Raw genomic sequence first — 27,957 nt, 5'->3', positions numbered from 1 at the left:
AAAGATTTAGGGAAGCGCGAAATGTTTTGGATCCATAAATTAAATACTAGGATACCAAACGGTCTCAATGAAGACTTTTAAATAGGACCCTTTTTAATCTAATTTGGTACTTTTTTTCTAATCTCTTAACCCCCAGTGTGAAGTATCATTCAATCCTGCATGTTCATATGTGTTTTATGTGTTTTATGTGTACACATTTACCATATTCATTTTATATATTTTTTTTTTTACTGTATTTCTATTTAATATCTGTTACTGATTTTTTTACTTATATATTTCTCTCTCTCATTTTGTCTCCTTAATCGATTTCTGGAGTAATGTTGTGGTTTTATTAGTATATTTTACATTATATGTATGTTTATTTTTACGGGGTGTATGGGGTGTATGTGGTGCATACCTGCTGGTAACAAGAGGGCTGAGTCGTCCGCGATGACTTTGGGAGACAGGAACAGGCTTCTGGGGTCCATACCCCACATAATACTTAGCAGTGCAGCGCCTCCATCTGCCGTAGGCTCCAGGGATATGGAGATGATCTCCCACGGTAGAACTTGTACCTCTCCCCCCAGTTAGATCACAAACCTGGCCGGAGGTATATTGCTAACAGGAACGGTTTATTACTACACACTTTGCAGTAACACAACAGCTACTCCGCAGTCTTCTGCCGGATACAGTCTCTTTAGATCAGCTGTCACTGGAGATGGTCCCTGGACCGTCACTACAGGCCAATGGCACCCGCAGCCGTCCTAGCACTTCCCCACCTCCCTAGCGGAGGCAGAGGTATGGTTTCTCACTCACACCTCCCCGCAGGGAAGAGCACAAGGGTAGGCCCCAATCTCAGGCTCCCAGTCATGTGACCTGCTTTCCTCAGAGGGAAGGAACAACCTCATAACTTTAGGGCGGTCCTGCCCTTAAGAACAGCCAGAAGGCGGGCACCCTGTTGTCCCAGCTACAACAGGATGTACCACCCCCTGCTGTCACTCAAGTGCAGTACCAAAGGTGAGGGGGAAACTCCCATACCAACTACTGGCAACCTGATAGGACCAGGGTTTACTGCCAGCCCATTGGGCAGAATAGTAGTCAGGGAGGACCCTGCTACATAGACAAGACAACTCTGTTTACTTAGTTAATTAGCACACTATCCTACTCAGCATGATGTGTTGATGAACATCAAAAAATGAATTAAAGCTGAGAGGCAGTAAAATCCATGGAATAAATATGTATATATTTATAGTTTGACCTAATACACTCTTGTCTGCTCAGCATCGGGTATTTAAGAACACCACCGAAAATTACAAAGCTGAGAGAAGTGATAGCCATGGAATTAGTGGGGAGGAAAGGGCTACCAATAATTAGCAGGTTGCATCAGTAGGGATAATATGTCACCATCCGTTTAGACTTATCTATTAGGCAGCGATATTGCTGACAACACCAGGCTTAAATTGTTACTATGTAGCAGTCGGGACTGAATCATCACCCTCCTCCCACCTCCATGAACTGATAGAATGACGTCACAGAGCGGCGCCTACCGATGATTGTTTTGCGCCTCACAGGACGCTTTCTCAAGGTGGCCCGCCTCTCTGGAAGCTATATGATTATATAGCCAAGCGTTGCCATGGTGATGCTACGGTAAGTAGTGTTAGACCCCATGATTGCGTGAGGGGAAATAAAGCAATAAATTGGGTGTTTGTTTCAATTATTATAGAGATGGTAGACTTTACAAATGTAGTAAACCCCATGTCATGCATATGGACTCAGCAGACTAATAGGAACTGGATCTGAGGGAATCGGGGGAGGGGGGCCATAATAAGATACATGTGTGAATAAATGGCTAATCTTGATGTTAAAGATGTGGTGTTATACCGCATTTTCTATGCAAAACAAGGCTGATCCCAGATGAATAGGAAATCTGTAAGGACAGGAATGGGGTGAAGGTGAATAACGCCCTCTTTCTCATGCATGTTAAATAGTGATGCTATTATTCTCAAATATCAGCTTTGCATATTATTGTTGATGTAATAATGATGATAACACGCTCTTTCACATGCATATTAGATAGTGATGCTATTAATCTCAGATACCAGCTATACACATTATTGTTGATGTAATAATTGCAATAACTAAGTTGTACCCAGAAATGTGTGTTTGGACAAAAATGAATAGATTGTCTAGCCAATAAAGGGGGCAAACATGAAGCCTTCATTTAGGCCTTGTGGATGAAGTGTACCCAGAGTGTAGATCCATGTTGCCTCCTTTTTGAGAAGTTCTCTATCCCAATTGCCTAAGCGTATGCTCTCAGGCAGTTGATCAATCCCTTTAAATTGGAGGTTAGTAATATCTCCTCCATGCATACCATTAATATGTTTGGCTAGTGGAGTATCAGCTTTATTTCTAATGGTCCCTACATGTTCAAGGACCCTACGTCTGAATTGATGGCTGGTTTTGCCAACATATTTTCTACCACAGATGCATACCGCATTGTAGATAACTCCTGTAGTCCAACAGTTTACAAAGTTTCTCATGGTATACGTGAATGACTGGACTCTCTGCTTCTGGGTGCTGGGGTCGCTCCCTGGAGTCTGGCATGATGCTGTCTCCGCTCTGCAACATGTCTCTCAGCCTCACGCTCTGCAGCATATATTGCATACACTCTGTCCTGAAACTTGGTAATGAGCTGCAACAGCAATGCAATGTCTACTGGTCCCAGGTTCCTGAGAGGAGTCTGCATGTACATATCCAGGGCACTATGAGGATTTGGACTGCTGGAATCCTTTGAAGTCAGAGTTCTCAGGCAGTGATGGAGAGACAATGAGTGCAGAGGTCACAAGGACTCTGTCACCCATGTCTTCTTCCGCTATGTCTACACATGGAGGCCTGGGATGTACTGTATAAAGAGATTGGGGTAACATTTGGGGAATTGTACCCTTTCACAGAACAAGCGTTGCTTCTCTCCCAGTTCCGCCCTAGAAAAAAACTAAAGGCAGCACAGGTTAGGGAAAAAATCAGGTGCAACCCAGGTAGTAAGTGTTGATATCCCATGAGAGAGGTGCATCTAATTAGACAGATGGCAGTAGTAAGCAGGGAAAACCCCATAGCACACATCCTAGCAAGGTTCTTTTGGCCGGGATTTTGTAAAGAGATAGTGAATTTCTGTGCTTCATGCCCAGAGTACCAGTTAGTTGCTCCAAAGGGAGAAACCAAAGTTCATTTGGTACTTATTCCAAGAGTAGGGGTCCCTTTTGAAAAGATAGGTGTTGACATTATTAATCTCTTGAAGAATAGTTCTGCACTCAATATCTACAGTATATATACTCATTATAGTACATTGTGCTACCAAACTAATTAAATTCTCCTGGGTAGGATTTCCAAACAAAATTTTTACAGACCAGGAGACAAATTGTATGTTTATATGGGAACTAGCTGATATACCCGGCGTTGTAATGTTCTCGCTCCACCTCCCTCCCTCCCAACTCCCTTCCACTCTCTTCCCCCCCTCTTCACAGCTCTGCCCCCCCCCCCTGTTCAGAGCTGCGCTCCCCCCCAGTTCACAGCTCCGATTCCCCCCCTCTACAGCTCCGTTCCCCCCCCCTCCACAGCTCCGTTCCCCCCCTCCCGTTCACAGCTCAATTCCCCCCGTGTGTTTGGCAGCTGAGCTGACTGAGGGGGGAAGTGTGTGTGTCAGTCAGTCAGTGTTTGTCAGTCCGTGTGTGTCAGTCCGTGTGTCAGTCAGTCAGTGTGTCAGTCAGTGTGTCAGTCAGTCAGTCAGTGAGTGTGTGTCAGTCAGTGTGTGTGTCAGTAAGTCAGTGTGTGTCTGTCAGTGTGTGTCAGTCAGTGTGTGTCAGTCAGTGAGTGTGTCAGTCAGTCACTCAGTGTGTGTCAGTCAGTGAGTGTGTGCCAGTCAGTCAGTGAGTGTGTGTCAGTCAGTCAGTTAGTGTGTGTCAGTCAGTGAGTGTGTGTCAGTCAGTCAGTGTGTGTGTGTGTCAGTCAGTCAGTGTGTTTCAGTCAGTCAGTGTGTGTGTGTCAGTCAGTCAGTGTGTGTCAGTCAGTGAGTGTTTGTCAGTCAGTCAGTCAGTGTGTCAGTCAGTCAGTGTGTCAGTCAGTCAGTGTGTCAGTCAGTCAGTCAGTGTTTCAGCCAATCAGTGTGTCAATCAGTCAGTGTATCAGTCAGTCAGTGTGTCAGTCAGTCAGTGTGTCAATCAGTCAGTGTGTCAGTCAGTGTGTCAGTCAGCCAGTGTGTGTCTGTCAGTCAGTCAGTCAGTGTGAGTCAGTCAGTGTGTGTCAGTCAGTCAGTCAGTGAGTGAGTGTGTCAGTCAGTCAGTATGTGTCAGTCAGTCAGTGAGTGTGTCAGTCAGTGAGTGTGTGTCAGTCAGTGTGTGTCAGTCAGTATGTATTTATGTGTGGGCTTCCCCCCCCCCCTCTCTCCTGACTCTCTTCCCCACTCCCCTCTCTCCTGACTCCCCCCCCCCCCCCGCTGAGTGGCGGTTGCGCGCTATCGGCGGTGGTTGGGCAGGTGAGGCGCTGCTGAGAGAGGGTGGGGGGGAAGGGGTGGGGCAGAAGCGACTGGCGGCGGCAGTGGTGTTGTTCTTCCCTTCCCCCCAACCCCCCCAGAGGATCTGTGTTGACAGCGGTGGGGAGGAGGTGAGGAGCTGATGAAAGAGGGTGGGGGGTGGTGGGGCAGAAGCGGCTGTCGGCGGCGGTGGTTGCCCCCCCCATCAGCACGGAGCTGTGTCGGTGGTGGGTGGGGAGTTGAGGCGTTGCTGAGAGACGGTGTGGTGGGGCAGAGGCAGCTGTCGGCAGCGGTGGTTCCCCCCCCCCGCACGGAGCTGTGACGGCAGCGGGTGGGGAGGAGTTGAGGCGCTGCTGAGAGAGGGTGAGGGGTGGTGGGGCAGAGGCGGCTGTCGGCGGCGGTGGTTGCCCCCCCCCCCCCCGCTCGGAGATGTGTCGGCGGCGGGTGGGGAGTTGAGGCGCTGCTGAGAGACGGTGTGGTGGGGCAGAGGCGTCTGTCGGCGGTGGTGTTCCCCTCCCCCCCATGTGGAGCTGTGTCAGCAGTAGGTGCGGAGTAGTTGAGGTGCTGCTGAGAGAGGGTGGGGGGTTGTGGGGCAAAAGCGGCTGGCGGTGGCGGTGGTTGCCCCCCCCCCCTGCACGGAGCTGTGTCGGCGGCGGGTGGGGAGTTGAGACACTGCTGAGAGAGGGTGGGGGTGGTGGGGCAGAGGCGGAAGTGGTTTTGTCCTTCCCCCCCAGCAAGGAGCTGTGTCAGTGGCAGTGGGGAGGTGAGGCACTGCTGACAGACGGTGGGGGTTGTGGCTGTGGGGTGTGTGTGTGTTTGCGGGTGTGAGGTGAGGGTGGTGTGAGCAGAGGAGGCTGCTCACGGTGTGCGGTGATGGTCAGAGGTGCACGCGGTCACGGTGTGAGGAGGCTGTGAGTGTGCGTGTGTGTCTCTTCTCCCTGCCTGGCTCTTCCCTGCCTGGCCCGCAGGCCAATGAGCTGTCGACCACAAATACACACACAAACATTATTTCAGTCTTATATATATAGATGAAGAGGTTAACTCTCTCACTGTTCCTGGCATTGGAGACCACACCCTAGATTTCAGGTCTGCTATGGTGTTCCAATCAACTCTTTATTGCAACTAAAGGTTTATAAGACACAACAGCCTCCCTGTATTCACAGTGCAATGTTTCAGTTCCCAGTGAAATTGCCGGGGAATAGCTGGAACTCGAACCTAGCACCTATCAGGATCTGCTATCGTGGTCATTCTCTGTTGGCACAGGCTTGTTAATAAAGATGGTTTACATCTTGCCCACAACCACGATGGCCACAAACCAGGAAGTGTCCTCACTTTGCCTTTTTCCAAGATGAAGGATGTAATTGGCTGCACCTGTCCTTGGGCTTTAAGTAGCAGCCATTTACTCCCAGCCAATGTCTGAGCAAGGTGACTGATCCTTGTGCTCCTGGACAATATCTGGTTTCCTGCTTTATTCTTTGCCTGCGCTGTACCTCTGCTGGGACCTGGATTCTGTTTGCCTCTCTGTGGCCCTGACTTTGGAACCATGACCCAGACTACGCTGACCTCGGCCTGTGACTTGGAAATTTCCCTCGATCAGGACTCAGTCCCAAGGTCTTTGGTCAGTTCCTATATCCTGCCTCAGCCCTGTGGGTTGGCCTCCTGGTTAGAGATCAGCACTATCAGCACCAGAATCAAGAATTCCATGACCTGCAAGGGAGCAGCTTCATAGCTTTGTAAAGCTTCACAAGCCTGCTAGCAAGCAGTGCTTCATAACCACAGATGAATTGCCAGGAATTGCTGGGACTCACACCCAGCACCAAAGATAAGGATATTCTATGTTGTTGCAGATCAATGCCCTTTGTTTGCTCATTTACACTTGGTTCAGCAGTGTAATTTACCTTGTTTTTCGTACTGTGGGGAATAAAGGACTCTTTCTTTGAAAGCACGTGGTGTGTGGGCTCCTCACTGACCCTACCTTGAAGGCCAATCCATCACAGTCCCTATAACTGTTTACTAAATCTACCCCTCTACTTTTTTTCTAAGAGCACTTTGAGGAATACGTAAGCCATGTTTCATAGGTGTCATGAAGCTCTGTGTGTTCATTTTACAGAAATGTTAATTGGTTTCTTATCACAAATTGGTTACTCTGGGATAAAAGAAGCCTTGGGGAATGATTTCTCAAAGGATTGTTTTATCACTGTATAACTACTTCTACATTCAAGCCTTTCACTACTGATGAAGAGAATCCACATCCCAGGTAGGTGCAAAAGGAGACCACAATTAGAACATAGAATACAGCTTTCATATGCTATGAGATTCGCACCAATTGTATCAAAATGTTTTAACCTATATAAAGATGTCAACCTCCAAGGACTAAAATCAATAAGAATTTGGGGGGAAATGCATTTTATATGGAAAGTACTGGATTATCTCAGTGAGACTATTGATTTGTATGAGACAGCTGATGTTCAAAATCAACAAGACTCCCAGAGCATCAGTGACAGTTAACAGGTCTGACTATACCACATTTATTTAAACAGTAGTAAGGCAAAATTATAGAACATATACAATTTTACCAACACCTCAATAGGAGTATGTAGAATCGCTAAGCAAATGAGGGTGCGGTGCAAGGGAACGGGGAGGGACCCTAATTCACTCCAAAGTTGAAATAATAAACATAAGGGAAGTTCCCAGCACTCAACAAAGAATAAAAATGCAAATGACAATAGGTGAAATGCCAAAAATAATTTTGTTTTATTATACATCTAAATCGAACATATATAGCAAACAATTGCATTAGACAATGATACAAGTGTAATAACCCATCCAGTGTAAACACAATTGGTATCAAATAAACACACTAGGTGTGATAGGCACAAAAAAGAGAAAAACTGAAAAACGGGGGATGGAAATAAGGTAAGGGAAAACAAGGGGGAGGGGAATGGGGGGAAAACAGGGGAATAAGGGGGGACGGGGACGTTTCAGGGCTCATAGCCCCTTATTAGCAACTTCTGTTTGAAAACCTTGCTGCTGTGGGTTGGAGTATACCTAATTGGAAGTTCTCTGTTCTTTGTATATTTTTGCTGCCTGCAGTATTATTTCAGTCTTGCTACTGTTTTTACCCAAGGAGTCCCTGTTTCACAGGGGTAAGGGAAGTACCAGGCTCATTTATATCTATGGGAATGGGCCAGAAGAAGGGGCTAGTACCTAGGAGCCCCAAAACGTTGCCCCCCTTATTCCCCTGTTTTTCCCCAATCCCCCCTCTCCTTTGTTTTCCCTTACCTTATCTCCCTCCCGTTTTTCAGTTTTTCTCTTTTTTGTGCCTATCACACCTAGTGTGTTTATTTGATACCAATTATGTTTACACTGGATAAGTTATTACACTTGTATCATTGTCTAATGCAATTGTTTGCTACATTTGTTTGATTCATAAGTAGTATTAAAACATAATTCTTTTTGGCATATCACCTATTGTCATTTGCATTTTTATTCTTTGTTGAGTGCTGGGAACTTCCCTTGTGTTGATTAAGGCAAAATTATGTTCGGTAAGTATCACAGTTCTCAGGCAACTGCTAAAGCGAGTTATCTGTCCTTTAATAAACATTGTATAACACACATTTATATCAGATTTAAGGGATTTTTCGATATGTCCTCTAAAGTCACATAAATCTACTGCACATACAGTATGTTTGGAATAGAAAGTAGAAATTATGATAACATGATTCAGATAAAGTTACATTACATTCAAGAGACTACTGTACTATATATTTCACTTTATATTACAATCCTAATTTAGTACAACATATAATGGCAGCACAGTCAATAATGTGTCATTTGCATACCCTGCAGATTTACTTAAATTGAAGATACTGCAACTGTTTTGTATGTCCTTTAACTAGTGCAGAACAGCAGCACTTACCTTCTAAAACTAAGGGGCTTATTCTGTATACGCCAAAGCAGCCAATCGTTTGGCTGAAATTCCCAGTTGACTTCGATCGGACCAATTTGAGCTGAAATTCCCTATCAGTTGTTTTGGCGGATATAGAATTAGCCCCTAAGGCGCTTACTCAAAGCGCCCTTGAGTGGCTTGTCACAAAGCAATAAGCTGAAAACTTCCATTGATTTGACTTATTGAATAGCTACCTAAACGGTAACTGGCTGTCCAATTCCAAGAAGATCTCTACCAGTTTGTAAGAACAAAAGAGAGATTCACTATCTTACTTTTGCTTCTGTTGGTTGAAGCTGACAACCTGTAGATAATTAAGAGCAATAGGGTACGGTTGATCTATAATGTACTTATTGTTATGTGCTTCATATTGGAAACTCTGCACTGCAGCTATCTGAACATTTTTTGATGCACTTTCTTTGTCCACTGCTAATGGCAACTAATTGAACATTATTTATAGATAGTCTTTAAACTGAGTTACCATCATGCTATTATATATCCTACAGACCTACATGATGTTGTTTTATTATTTATTTACGAGCTTTGATACCAAAGACCCTTACAATTATGACGACATTTTGGATGTGTGTTTATTGGAGTCTAGCGATAGAAAAGTGTAATTCATTTAGATGTGAGCAGATCTTGGCTAAAGAGCTCAAAAATCACATTTGTAATTAACATAGGTTATTTTAAAAGAGAAATGTGTTTCAGCGCGAAATCAAAACTAAGAAACTCAACCAAATTAGATAAGTACATTATATAGTGTGCTTATTAAATAGAATGAACCAGTAAGTCATTATTTATTAATAATGCATTCATTACTGTACTCTCTACTTCAGGGATCCTGTCAGCCCTGCCAAAGTTGATTTCAAAATATTACTTTCATTAAGATGCCCGCTGGGTCCCAGAAAGATACCACATTACTAGTCTATGAAGTCTAGAATAGGAGTTACCACATGAGACTCATTACTGGTCTTACAAAGTGTTGTTCAACAATGATGTTTGTGGATTTCTGTAAGGGAGAGAACCATAAAAAGCTTCCCATATTGTACTTGCTGTACTGTGTGAAAAGTGTGAATAAAGAAGACACATCTGAGGATTATTGCAGAATAACAAATAAGTTTATTTAGTGTACATGTGCACACATAGATGGAAGTTTCAAAATAAAACTTCCCCAACGACATATTGGCCTACAAGCCATATTTATACCACAATACTAAGCCCACGCCCCCTATATGAAGTGCCGTGTGCGTCATTACATAAGCGTATAAGATAAACAAAATAGGAATATGAGAACATTGCGTTAATAACATAACTGTAAGATTCATACTAAAAATGAATTGAGTCAGCTAACCTTTCCTCTATACAGTATACGTGATTTCTGGGAAAGGGTGTATTTGACAATGAGAACCTCCCCCTGAATGTGAGATGTGCCTGTTATCTATTATTTTCATAACAGTGGCGCATTTCTCCAGTCTCTTCAAGGTTTGTGGTTAGTTGAAAGCTTATCCTCCAGGAGTAAAGAAAAAAAAGGTGTCTGTAAACTAAACTTCCACTCCAACTTTCATGCAGACAATCAAAATGGATGACAAGATCAGGCACCTAAGATGGATGCTGACTTAAAATGGCTGCTCAGATCCCAGTGCTGTTTACGTCAGCCTCCCCCCCCCCCCCCCCATAATGTACTTTTTTCTCAACTTTGTCAGTTCCCTCCTTTTTTATTCTGAAAACATTCCTTTTGAGAATTAAGGTTATGATGTTAGTCCAGGGACACATAGACAGACTCGTATTGCTCCATCACTCGTATTGCTCCTGTAACGGGTATTTCCTGTGAATACAGATGCTACTACTGCTGTGTATACCTGTGTGGCTCTAAGGAGCCTAAGCCTCCGCTCGGGGAGCCTGGGGTACATACATATAAATATCTCGGGGTTCCGCGCCTCCACCTGGGAGGGATCTCAACGGAGTGGGAGGAGGCCCTCAAAGGAAACAATCACGATCCTCACACGGTTGTAAAACAGGACTGGCTTTACTACACATATGCACATAACTTATACTCTAATATACATAATATTCAATGTTGCACTTGGATAAGGTATAACATACACCCCGCTCCCGCCACCGTGTATCCCCACACCATGTCCAATTGTACTATACAAGGCCCTTGGCCACTCTCCACGTAAGTGTCCCCAAGTGATACCCCCACCCTTTAGGCGTGCTTCTTGCGTTGCTGTACAGTGTTGGTGCACTTGAAGAATGATACCTGCCCAGGGCTCCAACCCCGGGTTCCGCAGATTACGACAGGTATTTCGCCCGATCCGACGTCGTCCTCCGCACCACGTTGGGTGAATTCCGGCGTGGATAATATCACCTTAGTCTCAGTGTCTTTGGTGGCGTTCTGATCCCAGAACCCACCTCACAGGGCTGCACTGCTTCAGGGCTGTGTCCCTGACCATGCAAACAGCTAACGGGGCAGGGTCCCTATCTAGGGACTGTCCCTATAGCACAACAAGCTACACAGTGGCTCAGGACCTAACTGGGACCTAGGGGGCTACTGGCCTAATGCAGTATCACCTCTATGCTGACGACACACACATTTACTTTTCAACCCCTGACCTTACACCTGCTGTACAAACCAAAGTTTCCTGAATGTCTTTCTGTTATCTCATCTTGGAAGGCCCTCCTTCGCCTTAAACTTAACGTGGCAAAAACAGAGTTCTTCATACTTCCTCCCAAACCTGACCCTACTACCTCCTTCCACATTACTCTTGGAAGTACCATTCATCCAGTAGCCCAAGCACGCTGCTTAGGGGTCACACTCAACTCCTCTCTCATATTCTCCTCTCTCATTCAAAACATTTCTAACACCTGTCGCTTTTTTCCTCCACAATATCACAAATATACACCCTGCCCTCTGTTGCTCGACTGTTAAAACTCTGATTCAGGTCCTCATTCTCTCCCATCTTGATTACTGTAATCCCCTGCTATCCCGCCTTCCTGCCTCTTACCTGTCTTCCCTACAATCTATCCTAACCTCTGCTCCCAGAATCACTCTACTCTTTAAACTCTGATTCTGCGTCTCCCCTCCTGAAATCCCTCTCCTGGCTTCTGATCAAATCCTACTGTCTCTGTACACTCTCCCTACCTACCAATTAGATTGTAAGATCCTCAACGCAAGGACTCCTCTTCCTTAATGTTACTTTTATGTCTGAATCACTTATTCCATGACCTATTACCTTTACTATTTGCTACCTATATGATTACGACGTGCACCACTCCTGTGAAGCGCTATGCACATTAATGGCGTTATATACATAAAGACATACAATACAATATATAATTCAAACAATGCTTGTGAGCTTTTACCAGCATTTTTATACAAAAAATATTCGCAAACATATCCTAATCCTATAGAAATAAAATTGAACTGTGCTTTTACCAGTTACACACAATACAGAACACACAATACAAAAACTTGTTTCATACACAGCCAAACATCACCACAAAAATAACGAACAAATAAAAGTAAAACATTTCTCACCTATTACCAAACAATTTCATCCTGCAACTACATTAATAAAAATGTCCTCTTTCTTTATTCTCATAAATAACCTGAATTTAAAACTACTTTGATGCTCCGGAGATTTGAGTTAACTTTCGTATCTTTTGCACATTCCTCTAGCTGGAGAAAAAGGTGGGGGCACGATCTGTGCTGTGGTTATTTGATTCTCTTTCTTGCAGACATTTGAGCAGAAGGAAAAAAGAATACTGTATCTCCTGGTTTTAAAAACCTTATCCGCCTGGCCAAAACGAATAAACCTTTTAAATTTTCACCAGTTACAGAGCTGAATATATGCCCATTCTTTCCCGCATTCTTTAATCCTTCTATACTTGATGTACACCTTTTAAAACCTTTTAAAAGTGTAGACTTCATTGTGAGAATATTCGTGTTTTTGTAAGTACTTGCAAACTTTTGGATGGTGATTTGTGTACACGTGATAATTAGCATGGTTTATCTTTCACACAGGTAATCATTCAGGAAAAATTCATTAGGGTATCAAATCTATCTGGCAACTCTCCATTAAGGGCACAACAATTTTACTTGCCGGCACCGAAACTTGAGTTTATATCAGGAAATGATTTATAACCACTTATTGCTTGTGGGGAAAATGGAAGGAAAAGCTGATACGTGCACATCTGATTTCTGCCGCTTCAGTCAGCCGGTCATGTCATGCATGACTTTAGCCACAAAAACCTATGAAAATCCGAAGATTTATACTGCCACAGACACACACAGGGATTGCTGAAAGTTAGAAGGTTCTTACACTTTAAAATGGATACAGGAGCAGAGATTAATAAACTCATTTGAAACTGCTATGTAACCCGTCAACCAGATTGAGACACCCTTCCAAACCTGGTTCTCTATACATCACTCAAAACAATTTTAAACTCAGGCTTTCCTCAAAAGGTGCCTTTTATCTTGATTCTTATGAGCGCTCAGGTTTGAGTGACCGAGGAGTGGCTTTTCAGGTTCTCAGCTTCCGGTATATTTGGGTTCCTATTCGGAGTGCCATCTGTGAAAAGCATGAATAAAGAAGACACATCTGAGGATTATTGCAGAATAACAAATAAGTTTATTTAGTGTACATGTGCACACACAGAAGGAAGTTTCAAAATAAAACTTCCCCAACGACATATTGGCCTACTAGCCATATTTATACCAAAATACTAAGCCCACGCCCCCTATATGAGGTGGCGTGTGCGTCATTACATAAGCGTATAAGATAAACAAAATAGGAATATGAGAACATTGCGTTAATAACATAACTGTAAGATTCATACTAAAAATGAATTGAGTCAGCTAACCTTTCCTCTATATACGTGATTTCTGGGAAAGGGTATATTTGACAATGAGAACCTCCCCCTGAATGTGAGATGTGCCTGTTATCTATATTTTATTTTCATAACAGTGGCGCATTTCTCCAGTCTCTTCAAGGTTTGTGGTTAGTTGAAAGCTTATCCTCCAGGAGCAAATAAAAAGAAAAAAATGTGTCTTTAAACTAAACTTCCACTCCAACTTTCATACAATCAAAATGGATGACAAGATCAGGCACCTAAGATGGATGCTGACTTAAAATGGCTGCTCAGATCCCAGTGCTGTTTACGTCAGACCCCTCCTCCCCCCCCCCCCCCCATAATGTACTTTTTTCTCAACTTTGTTAACTGCATGTGCACAAATTTGGGGGGGGGGGTGGTGAATCTCAAAATATTTTTTTAACAATAACAAGCCAATACTATATTATTTGATTTAGCTGCAATCCTACAACTACTATAAATGTGAAGAACATGTCACAAATACCTTTTTTTAATCCTGCTATTATTTATTTCCTTTAATATAGTATATTAGTGAGAAAGAAGAAAAAACATACTGAGGTGGAAAACATACTGAGGTGAGAACTGCCAAAAAAAGGGAGGAATTAAGTACAGAAGGAAAACAAGAAAACAAAGAACAAGAAAGTATGCAAAAAATGTATACATTTCTTTGTAATTTAAGAGATACAATATTGAATGCTTATTTTTTAGTGCCTGTTAACTAAAATACTGTTTGCTTTGTGAAATGGGCAAATTTTAGATGGCAGGGTGGAATAACACAATTGTCAGAGAGTTCATTCTTTCAGGACTGACTGATAATTCTACACTCCAAATAGTTCTTTTTGTTTTATTTTTAATATTTTATATTATCACACTTCTGGGGAACATCGGCGTCATAGTTACCATCCAAGCAGATTCTCGCCTCCATACGCCCATGTACTTTTTTCTCAATAACTTGTCCTTCTTGGACCTTTGTTACTCCACCATCATAACCCCAAAGACATTGTCCAACTTTCTGTCAGACAAAAAAGTGATTTCTTACAAGGAATGTATACTGCAAATGTATTTATTTGGTGCATCAGTAACCATTGAGTGTTTCTTACTAGGAATTATGGCCTATGATCGATATGTTGCCATTTGCAACCCATTGCTATACTTGATGGTTATGAACAAGAGGTTATGCATGCAGCTTGTGGGATTTGCTTACATTGGGGGTTACCTCAATGCAACAATTCACACAACCTGCACCTTTCAGTTATCATTCTGTAAAAGCAACAAGATCGATCAGTTCTACTGTGATGTGCCTCCACTCCTGAAGCTCTCCTGCACTGATACGACCATGAATGAACTTGTGATGTTCATATTTGGAGGATTTGCTGAAATGAGCTCACTTACTACTATTATGGTGTCCTATTGCTACATCATCTCCACCATACTGAGAATTCGCTCTAAAGAGGGGAGGAGCAAAGCCTTTTCTACATGTGCATCTCACCTTACTGCTGTCACCATCTTCTATGGCACCATTGTATTTATGTACTTACGACCCTCCTCTAGTTATGTTTTGAGCCAGGACCGAGTTGCTTCTGTATTCTACACTGTGATTATTCCTATGTTGAACCCACTAATCTACAGTTTAAGAAACAAAGAAGTAACAAGAGCATTAATAAAAATGAAGTCCAAACACTTATCTAAGTGGGTATAATATGTAAGCATTCAACAGAGGAGATGCTCATTTTACACAATATACTTGATGTAACAGTAAAATAGTAGATTTGGTTGAAAAAAGGCAACTGTCCATCAAGTTCAACCTTTGTTAAATTCTATATGGGCAAGATACTCATCCGATATTTATAGTTACTGTATATTGGTCTAGAGGAAGCCAAACAAAAATCCCCAATGAAACATTTACCAATGATGTTTCATAGAGGGAAAACATTCCTTTCTGACTCCAGTAACGATTTATCCCTGGATCAATGCTTGTTCTATGCCCTCCACACTTATTTGATGTATCCCTGTGTACCTTTCCTTTGTTAAAACATCTAAGTTTAAAGTTATACAGATGTTGATTGGGTAAAACCTGTAGGTTAAGTAACTAATAGTCAATTATATTATTCTATGAGATGATATTTACAGGCACTTTTAGTAACTGTTTCATAAGCCTAATTTCAAATTGCAAAAAAAAAAAACAAATAGGGAAGGGTTTAATTATGAAAAAATAGTATCTAAAGGGTAGATACTGTATGTGCCATTTTAAACCACTATCATTCAATTTGGATCAACAGAATGTTTGAATTCTTGTTTTAAAATATACAATCTTTCACTGGTTGAGCCTGAAAGTTAATGACCTGGAAGTGTAGTTCTAAAATGTCACATTGTAAATGTATGTTTTGTTGCACTTTTATACATTGTATGTTGCAGTAGCATGGTACTGTATATATTATATATATATATATATTATTTTTTTTAAAGGCACATATTGTACGTAAAAAGCAACAACAAATATAAGAATATTGTTACCAAAATTGTCTTATTTTTTAACTTTTAATTTCACTATGTGGCCAGGTCCCCCTGGTCCCCCGTTTGTCCCCTTACCTCTCGATAGGCAGCGGAGGCTTGGGAGAGAAGCGTGGGGGGCGCGCAGGTGCGTTGTGCGTCTGGAAGGGCGACCAGGCCGTCAGAGGCTCCCGGCAGTTCCCTTTACAGAGAGCCACCATGTTGGTAGTATCCGCGCATGCGCGAGATGCCGTGCATGTGCAGTGTTAGGCGTGCGAGACGGCCATTAGGGGCGCTGCAGTAAGGTGGCACACAGCAGCCAATAGGGCACCAGGATTCCCCTGTCAGGGAATAGATACATTTTGAGCACTGGGGATACCACGCCAGTCGGAGCTGGGACAAGGAGAGAGTATGGTGTGTGTGCATGGTATCTATGGCCCCTGCATTAGGCCAGAGACCCCCATAGGCCCCTAGTTAGGCCCCGACTCCCCCTTTAGCTTGTGGCTGCTGCAGGTACAAGCCCAATAGACAGGGACACTGCACCTGTAGTGCCAAGCATGAGGGACACAGCCAGGACGCGGCAGCGACCTGGCACCTGGTGGCCTGGGACCAGATCACCACACAGAGAGAGAGACTATTACTGTGGGACCCTCCAGCTGGACACCACCCCACGTGGAGGTGGACTCATCGCTGATGATGGCGTGGGACCGGACAGCCCAATTGTCTTTAGTCGGCGCTACCTGGTGCTGGAGCCCCAGCAGGTATCATCACATCACCAAGTGCACCAACAATAACACTTTAGTTGTGGACAGCGCTGTCGCACACACTGGGTGGGTTGACTCTTGTGTACACCAGAGTGGTTGGGTGTCCAGAGGCACCTCGGTACTTTGAGGAATAACCCATCAGGGTGTGGACACTGTGTTGGATGGCACTGTGGGGTTACGGACGTGTGTGGCCTATTTGCTGTGGTTGTTACATTGTTATTCCGTTTTCATATGCATGCAGTAAACTTATCTATATCAGTGTGTGAATTATTGCATTGGGTCCTGGGACGGGGTTATCCAACATAGTTAGGATCCCCAGTAATGAAAAGTTCAGTCCGCGCTCTGGCTCTTTAAACTTGGAGTGTTGGTCCCTCTCAGTTCTCTTGCTGCTTCTGTGTTTATGAGGTGTCTCCCCCACCTCCAAATGTGGTCTCCACCGGAACCCCGATGGTGATACCAATATCAGCAAAACAAGAAAAAACACAAAAGCGCACCAGGATGAGAGATAGATATTGTATTAGCAACAAATAATAAAATTAGTAACTTACATATAAAATTTCTTTAATAATCCCCGATTCTGGTGTCTATCACAGGAGTAGGGCATCACATAGGAAGTATGAAGGGTAATCTCAGTTCTGAGAGATCAGACCCGCGCGCTGGGGCTGTCTCTGTTCACTCTCCTGTCCTCCACGTGTGGTAGCGTGGTGCGGAGTGTAGCGCGCATGCGCAGGAACTGGGGCCTTCAATAGGTGTCCTTAGGATGCCTGTCCGTTTTTGATAGCATAGAAACGATCGGAAATAAGCAGGAACGGTACACTTGAGTGTGTACTGGTGGTGGGTAGTAAAACCGCCAGCCACAACAGTCGCGACGCGTTTCGTTTAACAAAGTAAACTTCTTCAGGCGAGTTTAGTTAGGATCCCGCAAAGGTGGAGGCGCTGTCACCAGACAGATCAGATACACCCCAGGCTCCCAGCAGCGGAGGTTCAGGCCTCCTGTGAGCCGCAGGTAATGCACCACATACACAGTAGCCGCCACATCTCCCATAGGGTGGGGGAAACAGCGCAACAACTATTTAATAAAAGAAAGTAGGAGGGGTTAAGGTAGAGATGAACAGTGACTCTGGTGTTTTGGTTTTACCGCTAATGATAAAGTGTCATGGTTTATAGTCCAGTCAATTAATAACAGATTTTTTCTTCTGAATATGAATTGGTCATGCTTTTGAAAATGTACCGATAGTATTTACAAAATGTCCACACAATTTCTCAAAAGGTATTGCTGACCCCTAGGGTAGAAAAAAAGTGCTGCAATGGTGGTTCACTGCCGTCCATTAGGTATTTGAAAATAATCAAGCGTAATCAATAGAAAAATGAAAAATGTAATGTGCAAAGATAGTCACACATAGCAAAAATAACTCTGACGTGTTTCGTCCCAGGTATGGGACTTTGTCTGACCCCTAGGGGATAGATGGATATATATATATATATATATATATATATATATATATATATATATATATATATATATATATATATATATATGTAGCCCCCTTTCCCTATGCCTAAAGAAAAACCGTGGGCGACTTCGCGTGCTGCTATACCTGTATGCACATAGAAGGCCTGAGCCTCTGCTTTTGGGAGCCTGGGGTGAGCTCTCTTTCTTTGTGCAGCGCATCCACCTATGATGGATCCCAGCATTGACGGGATGACTCCTCATAGGACACAATACAACAGTAATAACAATATATCACCACATATATATATATATATATATATATATATATATATATGATCTTTACTACACACAGCGTAATGCAACCATAACATACATATGATAACCCACACCCTGAGTGGTTTCCCCCAAAGTACTGAAGGTGCCGGTGCACCAATAACCCCAGGTGTCCATACCTGAAATCCCCAAGTGTGAGGTAGAGCTACCCCCCTGTGTTGTGAACCATTGGTGCACTTATGATACCTGTCTGGGTACTCCGGTACACATGGGGCAGCATCTGAACTGACTTTGAAGCAGGTCCCATGAAGTGGGGCTTCCGACAATAATCCCCTCTCATCTAAGGATTCAGGCCTCCATGTGGGGTGAAAAAAGTGAGCTCCAGCTGGAGGGTCCCACACAAATATCTCGGACACTGTCCCAGGCCACAGGTCACCGCGTGGACATCCGTCCACCAGCACAGCAGTCTACTATACTGCTAAAGGGAAGGGTTCCTAACTGGGGCCTTCCCAAAATACTCTGCTACAATGTAAAACAATGTTAAACTAGAACAAATTAGTTAAATAAACTCCAAGCAACACAGGAATGACTGTATTACTTGAATAAAACTCAAATACCTACAGAGGAAGAATCAACTTATTAAAATATATAGGAATATATTTATTCCAATGAATCAACATTTGTAATCTTTAAATAGAGTCATATCCAAAATCGATGGCCTATATATATATATATATATATATATATATATATATATATATATATATACACATGTAGAGGTATCAGTACCGTGTTAGCCGAGCTTCAATAATCAAAAAATAAATAGATGATACCGTTCTGTGGCTAACGAAATGCTTTTATTTGTGCGAGCTTTCGAGATACACTGATCTCTTCTTCCGGCGATGTTACAATGAATGAAGCAAGGGTGTACTTAAAAACAGTGTCTCTTGGAATGTTATCTGTGCTGGTCCTTCCCCTGGTGTGGATGTGTTTAATGACTAGAGGTGTCAAAAGGTTCCTGAAAGCAAGTGAAGAAAGAGTGTGTATGTGTATCAGTGTGAATAAAAATGAATGGAGAGCCCACAGTATATACAGTACTTTACACAAGGTGTTTGTGGAGTGGGAGTGGATATAAATGGTGTGGGTGGGTGTGGAAATGTGATATATATATATATATATATGCAAATATAGCTGTATGCTCATCTGCATGTCTTAGGCAGGTCTGCAACCCCGCCTTTCCCCATTATCACCCAGCATACAGCACTTCCACTGCAGCAAGGGATTCTGGGAAATGACATGCAAATGAGCACACAGTGTCACTTTTTATAAGGAACCATGTTAAAAATGGTTATTGAGGCAAAAAGTGACACTGTGTGCTCATTTGCATGTCATTTCCCAGAATCCCTTGCTGCAGTGGAAGTGCTGTATGCTGGGTGATAATGGGGAAAGGCGGGGTTGCAGACCTGCCTAAGACATGCAGATGAGCATACAGCTATATTTGCATATTTGCTTTCCTGTGGAGGGTTTTTGTCACTTTTTTTACTCACCATAACTTAACTCAGTATTATGGTATAGCCTATCCCATAGCCTCTCTTGCATTCCCAGTAAAATCAACCCCACACTGATGAGACCCATCAAGGTCGAAACAGCTGTCTGTGGGTGGTTTTCTGGGTATGCACCTTAACCCTGGCTGTGCTCAAAGCTGTGACCATGCAGCAAGCTTAAGCCTATAGGGAACCATGTTAAAAATGGTTATTGAGGCAAAAAGTGACACTGTGTGCTCATTTGCATGTCATTTCCCAGAATCCCTTGCTGCAGTGGAAGTGCTGTATGCTGGGTGATAATGGGGAAAGGCGGGGTTGCAGACCTGCCTAAGACATGCAGATGAGCATACAGCTATATTTGCATATTTGCTTTCCTGTGGAGGGTTTTTGTCACTTTTTTTACTCACCATAACTTAACTCAGTATTATATATATATATATATATATATATATATATATATATATATATATATATATATATATATATATATAGCAACTGTAAATATTACTGTATGTTCATTTGCATGTCTTAGACAGGTCTGCAACCCTGTCTTTCCCCATTATCACCCAGCACACAGCGTTTCCACTGCAGCAAGGGATTCTGGGAAATGACATGCAAATGAGCACACAGTGCCACCTTTTTTCTCAAGCTCGTATTACACAAGCAAATCCTCAAGCCAATGCATACTGTTTTAACACAGCTTTTAGACAGAGGCTGGGATGAGAGGCTGGGATGATATATATATATACAGCTCAACCCCGTTATAGCGTGATCCGCTATAACGCTGTTTGAGCGTGGACCCCGAATTAAAAAAAAAAGGGTTTTTTTGCACACTGCACACACTCACTGCACACTGCATACATTCACAGCACACTGCATACACTCACAACACACTGCATATATTCACAGCCCACTGCACACACTGCACATACTCACAGCACACTGCACACTCACAGCACACACTCACAGCACACTGCATACATTCACAGCCCACTGCACACACTCACAGCACACTGCACACACTGCACATACTCACAGCACACTGCATACACTCACAGCACACTGCATACACTCACAGCACACTGCATACACTCACAACACACTGCACACACACTGACACACACTGACACACACAGCACGCTGCACAGCACACTGCACACACTCATAGCACACACTCACAGCACACTGCATACATTCACAGCACACTGCATACACTCACAACACACTGCACACACAGAGCACACTGCACACACACAGCACACACTCACATCACACTGCATACACTCACAGCACACTGCATACACTCACAGCACACTGCATACACTCACAGCACACTGCACACACTGACACACACACAGTCTCACACAGTCAAATACACACACACACACATACACACACACACACACAGACACACTGTCTCTTTAAGGGAGCTTGCTCTCGCAAGACGGAAGCAGAAGCAGGAAGCAGAGACAGGGAGAAGAGCTGCCAGATGCCAGGTAAGTGCTGTGTGCTGTTGCCGTTGCCCCACCGGGTCTGGGAACGCTGGGAGAGTTCTCAGCTTTCCCCCTCCGGCAGACACGGTACCACCAGAAATAAAAAAAAATTCGGCAGCCATATTTCTGCCCCGCGACCCCGTTTATAACGCGGTGGTCGCGGGTGGTCCCAGAGGACCGTGCTATAACGGGGTTAAGCTATATATATATATATATATATATATATATATATATATATATATATCATACAAAAAAGTTCAGGGCACTAAGTGGGCAAGTAGGTAAGGGGAAAAAAACTTATCTTTTCAGTCGTGGTGCTTGCAGTGCAACCAAGATCACCATCCAGCAGCCAAAATAGACAGAATAAAGATCAAAAAAGTCAGCAGCACTCACAAAATGTTGTCAAATACAAAAAGGTTTAATTGAACATCACAAGCATCAAGAGTAATAACAGAAAAAAATGGAGTGACGTGAGGTCCGAAACGGGTCCCCACACTGAAGAGACACATGAAGGTCGAAACAGTCTGTCTGTGGGTGGGTTTACTGGCTATGCATCTTAACCCTGGCTGTGCTCAAAGATGTGACCATGCAGCAAGCTTAAGCCTATAGGGGAACCATGTTGAATGGTTTTGAAGCAAAAGGCGGCACTGTGTGCTCATTTGCATGTCATTTCCCAGAATCTCTTGCTGCAGTGGAAGTGCTGTGTGCTGGGTAATAATGGTGAAAGTCGGGGTTGCAGACCTGCAAATGAGCATACAGTTATATTTCCATTTGCTATATGCTTTGCTGGGGAGGGTTTTTGTCACTTTTTTTTTACCCACCATAACTTAACTAACTATACTATATGAGACAGGGCCCAGGGAGAGAGGTTTTATATGTTTGATAAGATTTAAAAATGTGAAAACTTTTTTTGTTCTAAACATCTAATTAATGTTTTAATTATTTGGAATGAATTCAGAGACAGTGATATATACATATATTTTTAATATTTTTTAACACACACACACACACATATATATATATATCTATATATATCTATATATATGTATAGATATATATATATATATGTGTGTGTGTTAAAAAATATTAAAAATATACATATATTTGTAATCTTTTTTAACACACACACACAATATATATATATATATATATATATATATATATATATATATATATATATAGTGTTAAAAAATATTACAAATATATGTATATATCACTATCTCTGAATTCATTCCAAATGATTAAAACATTAATTAGATGTTTAAAACAACAAAAGGGGGGAGGATTATTTTAAAACCTAAAATATTAAGAAATATCCTATAGAGTGAATGCAATATCATTTGAATCTTATAAGAAAGAGGACAAGTCAATCCCTTCATTAAGCCCATTGGGAGACAGGGTACCTAACTGATGGATCCAATAGGTCTCTCTTTGATGCAGTTTTAGGATCCTATCTCCTCCTTTAATTCCTAATTTAACAAGTTCTATACCTACTAGTTTTAATCCACATGGATCCACACTATGCCTAATTTTAAAATGTCTCGAAACCCTGTGAGTTAAAACAACTTAAAACACCCTAGGGATAATATCATGAAAGATGTTTTAACTCACGGGTGTCAAGGCATTTTAAAATTAGGCATAATATGGATCCATGTGGATTAAAATTAATATACGGGATAATATTCAGGAATACCTAATGGAAAATAAAATTATTAGTAATAGTCAGCATGGATTTATGAAGGATAGATCTTCCCAAACTAACCTTATTTGTTTCTTTGAGGAGGTAAGTAGGAATCTAGACCAGGGTAATGCCGTTGATGTGGTCTACTTAGATTTTGCAAAGGCTTTTGATACGGTTTCACACAAGAGGTTGGTGTACAAAATAAAGAAAGTTGGACTCAGTAATAATATATGCACCTGGATTGAAAACTGGTTAAAGGACAACAGAGGGTTGTCATAAATGGAACTTTTTCAGGTTGGGCTAAAGTCGTGAGTGGAGTACCTCAGGGATCGGTACTGGGACCCCTGCTTTTTAACTTGTTTATTAATGACCTTGAGGTTGGGATCGAGAGCAAAGTCTTCATCTTTGCTGATGATACTAAATTGTGTAAGGTAATAGAATCAGAGCAGGATGTAATTCCTCTTCAGAAGGACTTGGAGAGACTGGAAACGTGGGCAGGTAAATGGCAGATGAGGTTTAATACATATAAATGTAAGGTTATGCATTTGGGATACAAGAATAAAAAGGCGACTTATAAATTAAATGGAGATATATTGGGGGAATGCTTGATGGAGAAGGATTTAGGAGTGATTGTAGACAGCAGGCTTAGCAATAGTGCCCAATGTCATGCAGTACCTGCAAAGGCAAACAAGATCTTATCTTGCATCAAACGGGCAATGGATGGAAGGGAAGTAAACATAATTATGCCCCTTTACAAAGCATTAGTAAGACCACACCTTGAATATGGAGTACAATTTTGGGCACCAATCCTAATAAAAGACATTATGGAACTAGAGAGAGTGCAGAGAAGAGCCACCAAATTAATAAAGGGGATGGACATTCTAACTTATGAGGAGAGGCTAGCTAAATTAGATTTATTTACATTAGAAAAGAGGCGTCTAGGAGGGGATATGATAACTATATACAAATATATTCGGGGACAATACAAGGAGCTTTCAAAAGAACTATTCATCCCACGGGCAGTACAAAGGACTCGGGGCCATCCCTTAAGGTTGGAGGAAAGGAAATTTTACCAGCAACAAAGGAAAGGGTTCTTTACAGTAAGGGCAGTTAAAATGTGGAATTCATTACCCATGGAGACTGTGATGGCAGATACAATAGATTTGTTCAAAAAAAGGTTGGACATCTTTTTAGATGGGAAAGGTATACAGGGATATACCAAATAAGTATACATGGGAAGGATGTTGATCCAGGGATTAATCCGATTGCCAATTCTTGGCGTCAGGAAGGAATTAATTTTTTAACCTTAATGGGGTTTTTTTTTTGCCTTCCTCTGGATCAATAAGTATAGATACAGTTAGGTCCGGAAATAATTGGACACTGATACAAGTTTTGTTATTTCGGCTGTGTACCAAAATCAATTCAAGTTACAGTTAAATAAGGAATATGGGCTTAAAGTGCAGTCTATCAGCTTTAATTTGAAGGTATTCACATCGAAATTGGAGGACGGGTTTAGGAATTACATCTCTTTAATATGTAGCCCCCTCTTTTTCAAGGGACCAAAAGTAATTGGACAATTGACTCAAAAGCTGTTTCATGGACAGGTGTGGGTTATTCCTTCGTTATTGCATCATCAATAAAGCATGTAAAAGTCTGTAGTTGATTCCAGGTGTGGTATTCGCATTTGCAAGCTGTTGCTGTGAACCCACAAAATGCGGTCAAAGGAGTTCTCAATTCATGTGAAACAGGGCATCCTTAGGCTGCAAAAGAAAAGACAATCCATCAGAGAGATAGCAGGAACATTAGGAGTGGCCAAATCAACAGTTTGGTACATTCTGAGAAAAAAAGAACGCACTGGTGAGCTCTGCAGCACAAAAGGCTTGGACATCCAGAAGACAACAGTGGTGAATGATCATAGGATCCTTTCCATTGTAAAGAAAAACCCCTTCACAATATCCAGCCAAGTGAATAACACTCTCCAGGAGGTAGCCATATCATTATCCGAGTCTACCATAAAGAGAAGACTTCGCGATAGCAAATACAGAGGGTTCACCACAAGGTGCAAACCATTCATAAGCCTCAAGAATAGAAAGGCCAGATTAGACTTTGCCAAACAATATCTAAAAAAGCCAGCCCAGTTCTGGAACAGCATTCTTTGGACAGATGAAGCTAAGATCAACCTGTACCAGAATGATGGGAAGAAAAAAGTATGGAGAAGGCTTGGAACGGCTCATGATCCGAAGTATACCACATCATCAGTAAAACACAGTGGAGGCCGTGTGATGGCTTGGGCATGCATGGCTTACAATGGCACTGGGTCACTAGTGTTTATTGATTATGTGACAGAAGACAGAAGCAGCCGGATGAATTCTGAAGTGTATAGGGATATATTGTCTGCTCAGATTCAGACAAATTCAGTGAAGTTGATTGGATGGCGCTTCACTTTACAGATGGACAATGACCCAAAACATATTGCGAATGCAACCCAGGAGTTTTTTTAAGGCAAAGAAGTGGAATATTCTGCAATGGCTGAGTCAATCACCTGATCTCAACACAATCGAGCATGCATTTCACTTGCTGAAGACAAAACTTAAGGCAGAAAGACCTACAAACAACAACTGAAGACAGCTGCAGTAAAGGCCTGGCAAAGCATCACAAAGGAGGAAACCCAGCGTTTGGTGACGTCCATGCGTTCCAGACTTCAAGCAGTCATTGCCTGCAAAGGATTCTCGACAAAGTATTAAAAATGAACATTTTATTTATGATTGTGTTTATTTGTCCAATTACATTTGAGCCCCTGAAATACGGGGACTGTGTATGAAAATGGTTGCAATTCCTAAACGTTTCATACGATATATTTGTTCAACCCCTTGAATTAAAGCTGAAAGTCTGCACTTCTATTGCATCTCGGTTGTTTCATTTCAAATCCATTGTGGTGGTGTACAGAGCCAAAATTACGAAAATTGTGTCAGTGTCCAATTATTTCCGGACCTAACTGTATAGGATAAAGAATCTGTTGTCTAAATTTAGCATAGGTTGAACTTGATGGACGGAAGTCTTTTTTCAACCTCATCTACTATGTAACTATGTAACTATGTAATAGGTATAGAACATGATGAATTATGAATTAAGCACATGCACGCTTGTGAAACAGGCTCCGTGCATCCCGCTGCAGTAATCTAGCTTTAAACCCCCAAAACGGCACAAAAAAACACCGGAAAGCACCGCAGGCCTGTGGGAGAACCCTACGACTTGTACCTGATTTCTCCCGCTTTGGCAACCAGAAGCTCACAATGCCAGAGGGAAAGGAAGATGGCGGCGAGGCACGCAGGTGGGAGCGCACATCACCGGTATTGGAGCAGGCGGAAGAAAGGGACACAGCAGTAACTAAAAAAGACCTTACAGGTATGTTAAAGGACATGCAGGATGCATTTTAGGCAGCACTGCAGCCTTGTCTTAAAATGTTGTTTCAATCAATTGACCCCCTATTAGAAGATTGTGAACAACAGATAGACAGAGTCAACCGAGCACTGGACCCAAGATCTGAGGACCCTAGGAGGAACAGGGATGTAATGTTGAGACTGCACCATTATACAACCAAAGAAAGAATAATAAAGGGGTGCAGGTACAGAAGCTCCATTGAATTCGAAAACTCCTCCATTCAGATATTTCCAAATTTGTCCAGATTGACTATTGAAAGAAGATGTTTAAGAGGGTTAAAACCAGTGACAATGATCCTACAGGAAAAGGGAATATGCTATAGATGCGCCTTCCCGTTTCGCCTAATAGCTGACAGCGGAGGTGAACAAGCCTCGCTCCGCTTTCCAGAATAAGGAACAGTATTTCTTCCAGCGTTGGGCCTGGACCATAAAAGCAGGACAGGACAACAGAGACGGACACGCGACGACGGGCCGGAAAGGAGGAAATCGACGGACATGGAGGCAGACCTAGGAGGGAAAGATCTGGACCAGACGAGTTCCTGAGAGGATCCAGATGGGATTTTTCATTGGTTGCTCTTAAGTAAAAGGCATGAGCCTATTGCAGGATCTTTGAGTGGAGAGTTTGCCTGGTCTGACTGACTGAGCAGCCCCTGTTGGGAGTATTTTCTCCTTCTCTGCTTCCTATTTGGGGTAAAGGTTGGGGCCCCTTTCTTCCCTCCCCCCCATTGTCTGTTGAATCTGAGACGAGCAGCGAATCTGTCCTGGTGGGAGGGGTGGCATCTGTATGTTAAACAGATGAAGACCTATGAGAGTCTGGAAAACTATTTGAAGAGCCAAATCCGGGGGGGGGGGGGGGGGAGGGTTTGGGGGAAGGGTGAGTGGGCCTAGGCCCAACAGGACTGGAGTGATGGGTTTAATGTGAGTTATTGATGAATATATAGATTTATGTATGCTTTTCCTCTCAGGGTGCTTCCTTTTTTCCACCTCTTGACCGGATAGGGCCAAGGGATGGGAGACAGGGCCCAGGGAGAGAGGTTTTATATGTTTGATAAGATTTAAAAATGTGAAAAGTTGGTTAACTGCTTAAAACGAGGTGAGAACCTCTTTCTAATTGTAATGCCTGGGATCAGGTTTCTTCACAATTCTACCTTCATGGTCGGCAACTTTGACAAAATAGGTTTTTACAGGACCATTCTCAGGCCTATATTCCACCCGCTCCATGTAGATCCCATGGCCTATACTCCATACTTTCATGAGATCACATATCCTCTCCTCAGTGTGGTATCCCGAATAACTGGTCTTGGAGCGCAGAAAGTCCAGAATAGCCTAAACCAGGATTTTCTGTTAGTTTCAATCTCCCACATGATGGGCTTGGGAACATATCGGTACTCATACCCATGAGATTGCCTGTATCTAGCTACAATGGCCCTGTCTGCCTTGCTTAGCTTGGTTAACTTTTTCCCATGAGCCTGACCTGGTAAGACCCAATATTCG

General features: G+C 42.7%; 1 protein-coding gene across 1 annotated transcript; it reads left to right on the top strand.

The window, feature by feature from the left end:
* The first annotated feature begins 14,082 nt into the window (after window positions 1-14,082).
* Window positions 14,083-15,024, top strand: LOC142491115 (olfactory receptor 5G9-like). Its single transcript, XM_075593417.1, has one exon. The coding sequence runs from the start codon at window positions 14,083-14,085 to the stop codon at window positions 15,022-15,024; it is 942 nt and encodes a 313-aa protein (XP_075449532.1).
* The last annotated feature ends 12,933 nt before the right edge of the window (window positions 15,025-27,957 follow it).

The sequence above is a fragment of the Ascaphus truei genome, chromosome 3 (assembly GCF_040206685.1).
Source record: "Ascaphus truei isolate aAscTru1 chromosome 3, aAscTru1.hap1, whole genome shotgun sequence".
NCBI lineage: Eukaryota > Metazoa > Chordata > Amphibia > Anura > Ascaphidae > Ascaphus > Ascaphus truei.
This window is presented reverse-complemented; position numbering and strand designations above follow the sequence as displayed.